Below are 13,486 nucleotides of genomic sequence, written 5' to 3'. Positions count from 1 at the left end.
TGTACATGTATGTGTAGTGTGACCTAAGTGTAAGTAGAAGTAGCAAGACATGCCTGTAATCTTGCATACTTATGAGACAGACAAAAGACACCAGCAATCCTACCATCATGTAAAACAATTACAGGCTTTCGTTTTACATTCACTTGGCAGGACGGTAGTACCTCCCTGGGTGGTTGCTGTCTACCAACCTACTACAGTAAAATGTAAATATTTCTTGTTTATAAATTACGTACATATATTGTTTGTGGATAGTGGTGGTGACAGAGGCCTCCTTCACCACTAATATGTACGGCTTCTCTCAGTGGCCATTATAAACCCAACAACAACAACAATTACTCCTCACATACATTATGACATATTTTATTCACTCTAGAGTATATATCATGTGTCTATGTTTTTAATATTGTTTATTATGTCATATTAGATGAATTGTGATAGATAAATAATCCGTATAGATATTAGTGTCATAATGAAGCATAATAAACTCGCCTTCCTCTCGCCTCCTACATGCCTGCTACACTCCCTGCATGCCTGCTACACTCCCAGCATGCCTGCTACACTCCCTGCATGCCTGCTACACTCCCAGCATGCCTGCTACACTCCCAGCATGCCTGCTACACTCCCAGCATGCCTGCTACACTCCCAGCATGCCTGCTACACTCCCAGCATGCCTGCTACACTCCCAGCATGCCTGCTACACTCCCTGCATGCCTGCTACACTCCCAACATGCCTGATACACTCCCAGCATGCCTGCTACACTCCCTGCATGCCTGCTACACTCCCAGCATGCCTGCTACACTCCCAGCATGCCTGCTACACTCCCAGCATGCCTGCTACACTCCCAGCATGCCTGCTACACTCCCAGCATGCCTGCTACACTCCCAGCATGCCTGCTACACTCCCAGCATGCCTGCCACACTCCCAGCATGCCTGCTACACTCCCAGCATGCCTGCTACACTCCCAGCATGCCTGCTACACTCCCAGCATGCCTGCTACACTCCCAGCATGCCTGCCACACTCCCAGCATGCCTGCTACACTCCCAGCATGCCTGCTACACTCCCAGCATGCCTGCTACACTCCCAGCATGCCTGCTACACTCCCAGCATGCCTGCTACACTCCCAGCATGCCTGCTACACTCCCAGCATGCGTGCTACACTCCCAGCATGTCTGCTACACTCCCAGCATGCCTGCTACACTCCCAGCATGCCTGCCACACTCCCAGCATGCCTGCTACACTCCCAGCATGCCTGCTACACTCCCAGCATGCCTGCTACACTCCCAGCATGCCTGCTACACTCCCAGCATGCCTGCTACACTCCCAGCATGCCTGCTACACTCCCAGCATGCCTGCTACACTCCCAGCATGCCTGCTACACTCCCAGCATGCCTGCTACACTCCCAGCATGCCTGCTACACTCCCAGCATGCCTGCTACACTCCCTGCATATCTATTACACTCCCTGCATATCTATTACACTCCCAGCATCTCTGCTACACTCCCAGCATGCCTGCTATACTTCCTGCATGCCTCCTACACTCCCTGCATGTCTGCTACACTCCAAACTATGTAATTAAACTAACATCTCCTCCAAGGTAAGTGCAAATATTTCTTATTTATAAATTAAAATGTAAATATTTCTTATTTATAAATTAAAATGTAAATATTTCTTATTTATAAATTAAAATGTAAATATTTCTTATTTATAAATTAAAATGTAAATATTTCTTATTTATAAATTAAAATGTAAATATTTCTTATTTACAAATTACGTACATATATTGTTTGTGATAAAAGAGAAAAAGGTAGCTTATGAGAGGTTTTTAGAAAGCAGACGTGTTATAAGAAGAGCAGAGTATATGGAGAGTAAAAGAAAGGTGAAGAGAGTGGTGAGAGAGTGCAAAAGGAGAGCAGATGATAGAGTGGGAGAGGCACTGTCAAGAAATTTTAATGAAAATAAGAAAAAATTTTGGAGTGAGTTAAACAAGTTAAGAAAGGCTAGGGAAAGTATGGAGTTGTCAGTTAAAAACAGAGTAGGGGAGTTAGTAGATGGGGAGAGGGAGGTATTAGGTAGATGGCGAGAATATTTTGAGGAACTTTTAAATGTTGAGGAAGAAAGGGAGGCTGTAATTTCATGCACTGGCCAGGGAGGTATACCATCTTTTAGGAGTGAAGAAGAGCAGAATGTAAGTGTGGGGGAGGTACGTGAGGCATTATGTAGAATGAAAGGGGGTAAAGCAGCTGGAACTGATAGGATCATGACAGAAATGTTAAAAGCAGGGGGGGATATAGTGTTGGAGTGGTTGGTACTTTTGTTTAATGAATGTATGAAAGAGGGGAAGGTACCTAGAGATTGGCGGAGAGCATGTATAGTCCCTTTATATAAAGGGAAAGGGGACAAAAGAGATTGTAAAAATTATAGAGGAATAAGTTTACTGAGTATACCAGGAAAAGTGTATGGTAGGGTTATAATTGAAAGAATTAGAGGAAAGACAGAATGTAGGATTGCGGATGAGCAAGGAAGTTTCAGAGTGGGTAGGGGATGTGTAGATCAAGTGTTTACATTGAAGCATATATATGAACAGTATTTAGATAAAGGTAGGGAGGTTTTTATTGCATTTATGGATTTAGAAAAGGCATATGATATTGGCAGTTTGGAGGGATATGTTGTGTATCTTTATATGTGTATGCTTCTAGACTGTTGTATTCTGAGCACCTCTGCAAAAACAGTGATAATGTGCGAGTGTGGTGAAAGTGTTGAATGATGATGAAAGTATTTTCTTTTTGGGGATTTTCTTTCTTTTTTGGGTCACCCTGCCTCGGTGGGAGACGGCCGACTTGTTGAAAAAAAAAAAAAAAAAAAAAAAAAATATGATAGAGTGGATAGAGAAGCAATGTGGCAGATGTTGCAAGTATGTGGAATAGGTGGCAATTTACTAAATACTGTAAAGAGTTTTTATGAGGATAGTGAGGCTCAGGTTAGGGTGTGTAGAAGAGAGGAGACTGCTTCCCGGTTAGACAGGGATGTGTAATGTCACCATGGTTGTTTAATATATTTATAGATGGGGTTGCAAAAGAAGTAAATGCTAGGGTGTTTGGGAGAGGGGTGGGATTAAATTATGGGGAATCAAATTCAAAATGGGAATTGACACAGTTACTTTTTGCTGATGATACTGTGCTTATGGGAGATTCTAAAGAAAAATTGCAGAGGTTAGTGGATGAGTTTGGGAATGTGTGTAAAGGTAGAAAGTTGAAAGTGAACATAGAAAAGAGTAAGGTGATGAGGGTATCAAACAATTTAGATAAAGAAAAATTGGATATCAAATTGGGGAGGAGGAGTATATAAGAAGTGAATGTTTTCAGATACTTGGGAGTTGACGTGTCGGCGGATGGATTTATGAAGGATGAGGTTAATCATAGAATTGATGAGGGAAAAAAGGTGAGTGGTGCTTTGAGGTATATGTGGAGTCAAAAAACGTTATCTGTGGAGGCAAAGAAGGGAATGTATGAAAGTACAGTGGACCCCCGCATAACGATTACCTCCGAATGCGATCAATTATGTAAGTGTATTTATGTAAGTGCGTTTGTACGTGTATGTTTAGGGGTCTGAAATGGACTAATCTACTTCACAATATTTCTTATGGGAACAAATTCGGTCAGTACTGGCACCTGAACATACTTCTGGAGTGAAAAAATATCGTTAACCGGGGGTCCACTGTATAGTAGTACCAACACTCTTATATGGATGTGAAGCTTGGGTGGTAAATGCAGCAGCGAGGAGGCAGTTGGAGGCAGTGGAGATGTCCTGTCTAAGGGCAATGTGTGGTGTAAATATTATGCAGAAAATTCGGAGTGTGGAAATTAGGAAAAGGTGTGGAGTTAATAAAAGTATTAGTCAGAGGGCAGAAGAGGGGTTATTGAGGTGGTTTGGTCATTTAGAGAGAATGGATCAAAGTAGAATGACATGGAAAGCATATAAATCTTTAGGGGAAGGTAGGCGGGGTAGGGGTCGTCCTCGAAAGGGTTGGAGAGAGGGGGTAAAGGAGGTTTTGTGGGCGAGGGGCTTGGACTTCCAGCAAGCGTGCGTGAGCGTGTTAGATTGGAGTGAATGGAGACGAATGGTACTTGGGACCTGGCGATCTGTTGGAGTGTGAGCAGGGTAATATTTAGTGAAGGGATTCAGGGAAACCAGTTTTTTCATATAGTCGGACTTAAGTCCTGGAAATGGGAAGTACAATGCCTGCACTTTAAAGGAGGGATTTGGGATATTGGCAGTTTGGAGGGATATATTGTGTATCTTTATACGTATATGCTTCTAAACTGTTGTATTCTGAGCACCTCTGCAAAAACAGTGATAATGTGTGAGTGTGGTGAACGTGTTGAATGATGATGAAAGTATTTTCTTTTTGGGGATTTTCTTTCTTTTTTGGGTCACCCTGCCTCGGTGGGAGACGTCTGACTTGTTGAAAAAAAAAAAAATTGTTTGTGGATAACGTGGTGGTGGCAGAAGCCTCCTCCACCACAAATATGTATGGCTTCTCTCAGTGGCCATTATAAACCCAACAACAACACTTCCACCACTTATCCTCACATCATGGCATATTATTTATTCTAGAGTATATATCATGTTTCTATGTTATTAACCCTCTGACTGTTTTAGCTGTACATGTACGTCTTATGAGCCAGTGTTTCGGACTTATATATACTCAATAATTATAGTGGCTTCAAATCAAACAGGAGAAAGCTGGTAGGCCCACATGTGAGAGAATGGGTCAGTGTGCACTGTATAAAAAAAATCCTGCAGCATGCAGTGCATAATGAGGAAAAAAACTCAGACCGTGTTTTTGGATTAAAACGCCGACTTTGGGGTATATTTTCGTATAGTATTTATGGTTGTATTCTCGTTTTCTTGGTCTCATTTTATAGAATGGAAAACATATTACAGAAATAGAGAAGATTTTGACTAGTTTCACGATGAAAACGACCTTGAAATTGAGCTCAAAGTAGCTGGGGAGTCTGATATTCTTTCACTAGTGCACTGATATTATTTATACCATTTTTACAATAATGCAGTAGTCTGCATAACAGTAAATCTTCTATTTTTTGTGTGAATAAAAAAATCAAAGTAGAAAGCAAGAGTAATATAAGAGGGGCCTAGAGACGTGACTAATGAACAGAGGATATGTTATTTAATGCCAAGAATGTCTACATTGTTTATTCTGGACCCTGTTTTGAAATTGGCATCTTTTTTAAATTGGGTGAAATTGGCCAAATTGCCAATTTCTGACCACTTTATTGGGTAGTTCAAATCAGTAAATGGGCAGTTTCTTGTACTCATTTGATAGTAAAAATGGAGTTCTAAAGAAATAGCTATGAGTTTCATTGACTGGAATAATGGAATTGGCCGAAAATAGGGCTCAAAATCAGCGAAATCACCGATGCGTATATAACGCCGAGATCACTAACTTTGTTGGAGCATAATTCCATAAGTTTTCGATCAAATTTTATACTTTTGGTGTCATTACCATCGGGAAAAGATTATCATTTTATAAGAAAAAATAGTTTGTTTTTTTTCCAAAAATTTTGCAACATAGAATGACAGTTTCAGAAAGGGGCTTGCAACAATCAAAGAGTTAATATTGTTTATTATGTCATATTAGATGAATTGTGATAGATAAATAAGCTGTAGAGTTCATAATAGCATCATATTGAAGTACTATTCTGTCGTGCCTCCTGACAGCAGGAACGGATTAATTGGATTTCCATTATTTCTTATGGGGAAAATTAAATTGGATAACGTTAAAATCGGTTAAGGACAAGCTCTCTGGAACAGATTAATATTGTTAACTGAGGGTCCACTGTATACTGTAATAAACAGAATAGAGGAAATCAGTTCTAAATATACGTACATTACTTAGGTTGGAGAGCTGGTTGTAAGTCCAAGCGGTATGTCGCTAAGTGAGGTGAGGCTGTAATTTGAAAATGCCTGTACCAGGCAAAACATTAGCAGTAAAAATTTCCCAGTTCATTGTTTTAATTCTTATGCTTCTTTAAAACATTCATATCATTTGTAGGACATACTTTTCTATACAGTAGGGCCCCACTTTTCGGCATTTCACCTTACGGTGTTCCGCTAATACAGCGATCTGAAATTATGACCAAAACTTTCTATACGGCAAGTGGTCTTTCAAATACGGCGCGGGCCTCCCCGGTTTGTTTACATTCTCCATGGGCACATCTCTATTATGTAATAATAATCACTCTTGGGCACATTAAATATCTAATTTCATGTCAATATAGACATTTTCATTAATTTATCTACGATATTTTCTTCAAAATTATATAAGAAACACATTACATAGCTTATAACATGCTGTTTATATGCCTTGGAGGTGTGGTTGCCAGGTGGAGGGAAAACATTACGTAATACTAAAAATAATCACTCTTGGGCACATTAAATGTCTTATTTTACATCAGTATAGACATTTTCATTAATCCATTTATTATATTTTCTTCAAAATTATATAAGAAACACGTTACATAACATATAAACATTTTATGTTTACATGTATACAGTGGACCCCCGCATAACGATTACCTCCGAATGCGACCAATTATGTAAGTGTATTTATGTAAGTGCGTTTGTACGTGTATGTTTGGGGGTCTGAAATGGACTAATCTACTTCACAATATTCCTTATGGGAACAAATTCGGTCAGTACTGGCACCTGAACATACTTCTGGAGTGAAAAAATATCGTTAACTGGGGGTCCACTGTATACTATGGAGGTGTGGTAGCCGGGCGGAGGGAAAACGTTACGTCACTCCCCTTAATACATAATGCTTTTGTTTACAATTCTTGGCATAAATTATTCATTACTTCTCCCTTTGTTTATGATGGCATCTAAAGGTAGTTGTTAGAAACGATTAAACTCAGTGAACACGGTATGTCGATGGTAATAATATGGCTCTGGGGGGTATTAAATATCATGAGGTATGTAGCCCAGGCGGACTACATACACCTACCATCCGACTTATGACCTGCTCGACATACGACCACTCGACTTAGGACCGTGTTTTTATGCCAGATTTCTGGGAAATAAACAACTGTTGGTGTTGTATACAGTGTTTATCGTAAACCTTACAGTATAAAATACAGTACTAACAGCATAAAAAGTAAAGTAAAAAATGAAATACCAAAATAAAACAATAAAATAAAATCATTACAAAAGTGTGATGTTGATATTCAGTAGTAAGGTTCGACTTGCTTCCATTTTGACTTGCAACCGGTTGGTTGGAACCAAGCTTGGTCGTAAGTCGGATGGTACCTGTACCTACATTTTTTTTATAACTGATAATTATACGTATGTGTACCTGTACCTAAGTAAACCTACACACTGTGCTGGCATGCAGGTACACATTAAAATCACTAAGAGTGTCTTATTAGTCTTGAAGACGCTTTATTAATAATAATAACACAATAATAATCGCTCTAAGGAGCATTAAATATCGTATAAAACGTTAATATGGATATTTTGCTTAATCCATCTAAATACACCCCATAGTAGAATAAATTAACATAAATATGAAATGTGGTAGCCAGGTGACTTGTAGGACTTGTGGTAGCCAGGCAACTTGTGGTAGCCAGGCAACTTGTAGTAGCCAGGCAACTTGTGGTAGCCAGGCAACTTGTAGTAGCCAGGCAACTTGTGGTAGCCAAGCAACTTGTAGGATTTGTGGTAGCCAGGCAACTTGTAGTAGCCAGGCAACTTGTAGGACTTGTGACGAAAACCAGACGCATTCATCTGGGTTGTTTACATTGTGTGTGGGTGAGGTGGGTAGGGCTGGCCTTCCTGGCTACCCATACTTTCCAACCTGACTTCATACAAATAAAACTCGCCTTTCACCCTACATTAAGACTACAAATATTTTAAGGTAATTAATGAGTGTACTATATATGCATTTTATCGCTCTAGGGAGCTTAATGTCATAGTAGGTATAAGTGCCAGTGGCCAGGCAGGATACCATACCTCCCACACGACTTTCTACAAATAAATACTTTTCATTTCTCACCCTACATTAAGACTATAAATATTTTAAGGTAAGTAATGAGTGTACTGTATATGCAGTTTATCACTCTAGGGAGCTTTAAGCATCATAGTATAGTATGTGTGGGTGGGGTGTCCAGGAGGGCTCCCACACCTAACTTCTTAGAGTAAATACTACTCACCTTTTGCCCTGCATTAAGACTACAAATATTTTGAGGTAAATAATGAGTGTACTGTGTATGTATTTTACTTTTTAATGCCTAGTTCTATTGCTAACCTAATATATGTTAGATTAAAACTTGTTATCTGGCATTTATATGCATTTATAAATGGAAAAAATGGAGTACTGCTTTCCGGCGAAGTCTGCTTTCCAGCAGTAGCCTGGAACCTAACCTGCCGAATAAGTGGGGCCCTACTATACTGTTGCATGTTTGTTTTTAAAATAGGATCCCAATAGCTTTACATGGTGGACATAAGCAATAACTAAATTTTTGTTTTGTCACAGTGGCTTCCAGTGTACCGTGATGGCAGCTTACAGACGGGCGAGCACAGCCTCCCTGTTATGATGGAACGACCTCCAAGCAACTATCCATATATTACTGCAGATATCCAGTTACCAGGCACTAAATGGGTTGACAACCACAAGGGGCTGTTTACTGTGTGTGTTGAGGCTGTTTCATCAGTCCATGCTCAGGTACAAGGTCAAGATTACTTTTCAATCCTCATTTGAATATATTTGGTTTTATTATCAGTAATTCTTTCTCTTGAGAGGTGTCTTGAAGCATAAACATTTTGTTACTTTTAAAGTGCAGGCATCCCCATTTTCAAAGAACACTGCTCACACTTTTATGAACATGCTTTGCTGGAAGTCCTAATTTTAAAAGGACGACCCCTACCCCGCCTTCCTTCTGTTATATTGAGGCATTAAATGACCAAACCACCTCAACAACCCCTCTTCTGACTAATACTTTTATTAACTCCACACCTTCTCCTAATTTCCACACTCCGTATAATATTTACACCACACATTGCCCTTCTTCCTGTCCTGAATATTTTCTATCATTCTGGTTTCTTTATCTTAACTGTGTTTTTTTTCATATAGTTTGTCATGCAAGGTCACAAGACTGAATTTTGAAGGATAATGGACACATTTCTGTATGAAGAATCATGGGGAGGAGAGGCAGTTGGACTTATGCTATGCTTCTTCCAACCTAATACCTCCCACTCTGTTGCAGTATGATCTTAATGCTTGTTTGCTCCCAAAACATCCTCGTTTTCGCCTCTTACTGGTTATTACACTATTAAGATAAGATAAGATTTCGTTCGGATTTTTAACCCCGGAGGGTTAGCCACCCAGGATAACCCAAGAAAGTCAGTGCGTCATCGAGGACTGTCTAACTTATTTCCATTGGGGTCCTTAATCTTGTCCCCCAGGATGCGACCCACATCAGTCGACTAACACCCAGGTACCTATTTGCTGCTAGGTGAACAGGACAACAGGTGTAAGGAAACGTGTCGGAATGTTTCCACCCGCCGGGAATCGAACCCGGGCCCTCCGTGTGTGAAGCGGGAGCTTTAGCCACCAGGCCACCGGGCCTGGAAAGCATACCAGTGTTGACAGCTGAGGCAATACTGTAGCCAAGAGAAAAACAGTCTACTGGGAAGCTTTTTGCCGACATACCGAATTGGAACTAAAGGCCAGTCTGGTCCAAATATAGTTGAGTGCCACCTTGGAGAACCACTTTGGGACAGACAACAGTGGGTGAAGATATCTCAGGAACATTACTGCAGTGGATTGGCAGAAGAAATTGAAGAGAATTATGTTCATGAAACAGAAAGCTCATTTAGATAATACATGTATTACTTGTAAGCTTGGATCTTCTTGATGGCTTACCAGAGTATAACAACTGAGAGAAAAACTAGATTACAACCACCATTATGATACCAGAGGCTAGAGTTCTATTATTGTAGAGGAAGATATGAATAAAAACTTGAGGAAAAATCTTGCATCACTGGAGAGAGCATACACATGGGGAAAGATGACAAGCTCCATTCAGGGATGCTGCCAGAGATGTTAAGGAAGACTAGTAACTGGGGAAGTCAAAGAGGAGGATAGACCCTGTACCTGGCAGTTCATCAAAGAGCCAACTAGTGAGAATTATGGAAGTACATGTATATTACCAGTGAAAAACACTTGAGAGGGTAGACTAGTAAAGCAGAGGCTACAGGAAGAACATGACTGAGTACACTGGAGTCTTCCATCTAGGTGAGGCAAGAGTGCAAAATCCTAGAACACTGGGTCCTGCGCACATGTATTTTGAGAGGGTAGTGGGAGTAATAGCATCATGATCTGGGCTTCCTGCATAAGGCAGGCCATGACAAACCACAGGCAAAGTGGGACCCCCAAAACTCCTGTCTTAGGGAGAAGGATGATACCTGGCCTAGTGACAAAACTGGGAGCAGAACCAGTCAAACCTTGGTGATGCTGATGAATATCTTAACCCTTTGAGTGTCATAACCCCTGCTTGCAAAATTGTTCCCAGGATCGAAGAGTTTAAAAAAAAAAAATTCTTATGAATTGATAATCTTTTTTCATTGATAATGAAACGAGTACAAAATTTGATGGAAAACTTACGGAATTATGCCTTCTCGAAGTTAGAGCAGTTTCGGCGATGTTTAGTCATCAGTGATTTTGCCCACTTTGAGCCCGATTTTGGGCCAATTCCATTGTTCCAGTCAACCAAACTCATAGCTATTTCACTGGAACTCCTTTTGTTCTATCGTTTGAGCACAAGAAACTGCCCATTTACCTATTTCAACTACATTAGTTCGTTATATTACATGGTAGCTATGTTCCTGAAAATGCCGTAATAGGTAAATCCATGTTAGATAAGCTAGAGAACTTGTGGGAAAAATAGGGTTATGTTCCTGGGACCCTCAAAAAAGCCAAACAACTTTTTTTTAGACCTCCAAATCTTACAAAAATAAAAGTGAACATATAATTGTTGTTCATTGTTGTGATGTATTATGTTGTTTTTACTGCTTAAGACTTCAAATGCAACAGAATTAATAGTATTTTTTACCTTAAACTGTGGGTGCTGGTGTTTGTCGACAGTTGTGGAAAGAGTGGAGAGTTATGCTCTGGCCCTACTGGGCTGAGGTAGATGGTAAAAGTTCTAGCACTGAAGTCGATGGTTGTACTGGAGTGTGCATAAATTCTGTAATGGATTTTTGGGCTGTTTTACCCTGCAGTACATTATACAGCTGACGTAAGGCATCAGCTGCTCTAGACCATTTCAGAGCACTGCTTCTAGATTTGTCAGGGGCCTCTTCAGTGAAAAAAGTCGAACTTTAAGTCAGTAAAGTCAAGTCAGTGAGTAAGTGAGGTAACGTGAGAGGTAGATCATGGTATTGAACGTGATATTGTGTATATGGGCTTCAGTAAGGCTTTCGATAGAGTTCCACATCAGAGGCTATTGAGGAAACTTAAGGCACATGAAATAGGAGAAGTTTTTTCCTGGGTAGAGACATGGTTGACAAAAGGCAGCAGAGTTTGCATAAATGGGGAGAAATCAGAATGGGGGCAAGTCACAAGTGGTGTTCCACAGGGGTCAGTGTTGGGCCCCTTGTTGTTCACAATTTACATAAACGACATAGATGAGGGAATAAATAACGACATAAGCAAATTTGTTGATGACGCCAAAATAGGCCGTCCAATTCATTCTAATGAGCATATTAGAATGCTCCAGGATAATTTGAATACACTGATGCAATGGTCAGAGAAGTGGCAGATGCAGTTAAATATAGACAAATGCAAAGTTCTAAATGTTGGAATGAATAATAACCATGCTACATGTAAACTAAATGTAGATCTTAACTCTTTGACTGTCGCAAGCCCCTTTCTGAAACTGTCATTCTATGTCACAAAATTATGAAATGATAGAGAATCTTCTCCCAATGGTAATGACACCAAAAGTACGAAATTTGGTTGAAAACTCACGGAATTACGCTTCTGTGAAGTTAGCGGTCTCGGCAACATACACGCATCAGTGATTTCACCGACTTTCAGCCCTGTTTTTGGCCAATTCTGTTGTTCCAGTTAACCTAACTCATAGCTATTTCTTTAAAACTCTATTTTTTCTATCAGTTGAGCACAAGAAACTGCCCATTTACCAATTTGAACTACCCAATAAAGTGGGCAGAAATTGGCAATTTGGCCAATTTCACACAAATTAAAAAAAGTTGCCAATTTCAAAATAGGGTCTAGAATAAACAATGTAGACATTCTTGGCACTAAAATAACATATCCTCTGTTCATTAGTCATGTCTCTAGGCCCCTCTTATATTACTATTGCTTTCTGTTTTGATTTTTATTCATACAAAAAATACAAAATTTACTGTTATGCAGACTGATTCATTATTGTAAAAATGGTATAAATAATATCAGTGCACTAGTGAAAGAATATTAGATTTGCCAGTTGACGTGTATTGGACGTGTGGTGTGATTTGCTTACTCTTGAACATTGGTAAAAATCGAGCATTTCCGCTACTTTGAGCTCAATTTCAAGGTCGTTTTCATAGTGAAACTAATCAAAATCATCTCTATATCTGTAATATGTTTTCCATTTTATCACGTGAGACCATGAAAACGAGAATACAACGATAAATACTATACGAAAATACACCTCAAAGTTGGCGTTTTAATCCAAAAAACGGTCAGTTTTTTTCTTATGCATTGTATGCTGCAGGATTTTTTTTATGTGATGCACACTAACCACACAGGCCCATTCTCACATGTGGGCCTACCAGCTTTCTCCTGCTTGGTTTGAAGCCGCTAGAATTTATGCATATTAATACGTCCGAAACACTGGCTCTTAAGACGTATGTATACGACCAAAACAGACAAAGGGTTAATATTACTGATTGCAAAAAGGATTTAGGAGTTCTGGTTAGCAGTAACCTGAAACCAAGACAGCAGTGCATACGCATTCACAATAAAGCTGACAGAATCCTTGGCTTCATATCAAGAAGCATAATTAATAGAAATCCTCAGGTTGTTCTTCAACTCTATATATCCTTGGTTAGGCCTCGTTTAGATTATGCTGCACAGTTTTGGTCACCGTATTACAGAATGGACATAAATGCACTGGAAAACTTACAGAGGAGGATGACGAAGTTGATCCCATGTACCAGAAACCTTTCCTATGAGGATAGGCTGAGGGCCCTGAATCTGCACTCTCTAGAAAGGCATAGAATTAGAGGGGATATGATTGAGGTGTATAAATGGAAAACAGCAGTGAATAAAGGGGATGTAAATAGTGTGCTAAAAATATCTAGCCTAGACAGGATTCACAGCAATGGTTTTAAGCTGGAAAAATTCAGATTCAGGAAAGATATAGGAAAGCATTGGTTTGGTAATAGAATTGTGGATGATTGGG

General features: G+C 39.8%; 1 protein-coding gene across 12 annotated transcripts in view; it reads left to right on the top strand.

Moving 5' to 3' along the window:
- Zir (dedicator of cytokinesis) overlaps positions 1–13,486 on the top strand; it is a 353,738-nt gene that overhangs the window by 110,672 nt on the left and 229,580 nt on the right. For all 12 annotated transcript variants that reach the window (XM_070086406.1, XM_070086403.1, XM_070086405.1 and 9 more), the window contains one exon: positions 8,554–8,742. In XM_070086406.1, coding sequence (XP_069942507.1) covers positions 8,554–8,742 — 189 coding nt within the window. The remainder of the gene's footprint in view (positions 1–8,553; positions 8,743–13,486) is intronic.

This window comes from Cherax quadricarinatus, chromosome 18 (genome assembly GCF_038502225.1).
Source record: "Cherax quadricarinatus isolate ZL_2023a chromosome 18, ASM3850222v1, whole genome shotgun sequence".
Classification (NCBI taxonomy): domain Eukaryota; kingdom Metazoa; phylum Arthropoda; class Malacostraca; order Decapoda; family Parastacidae; genus Cherax; species Cherax quadricarinatus.
This window is presented reverse-complemented; position numbering and strand designations above follow the sequence as displayed.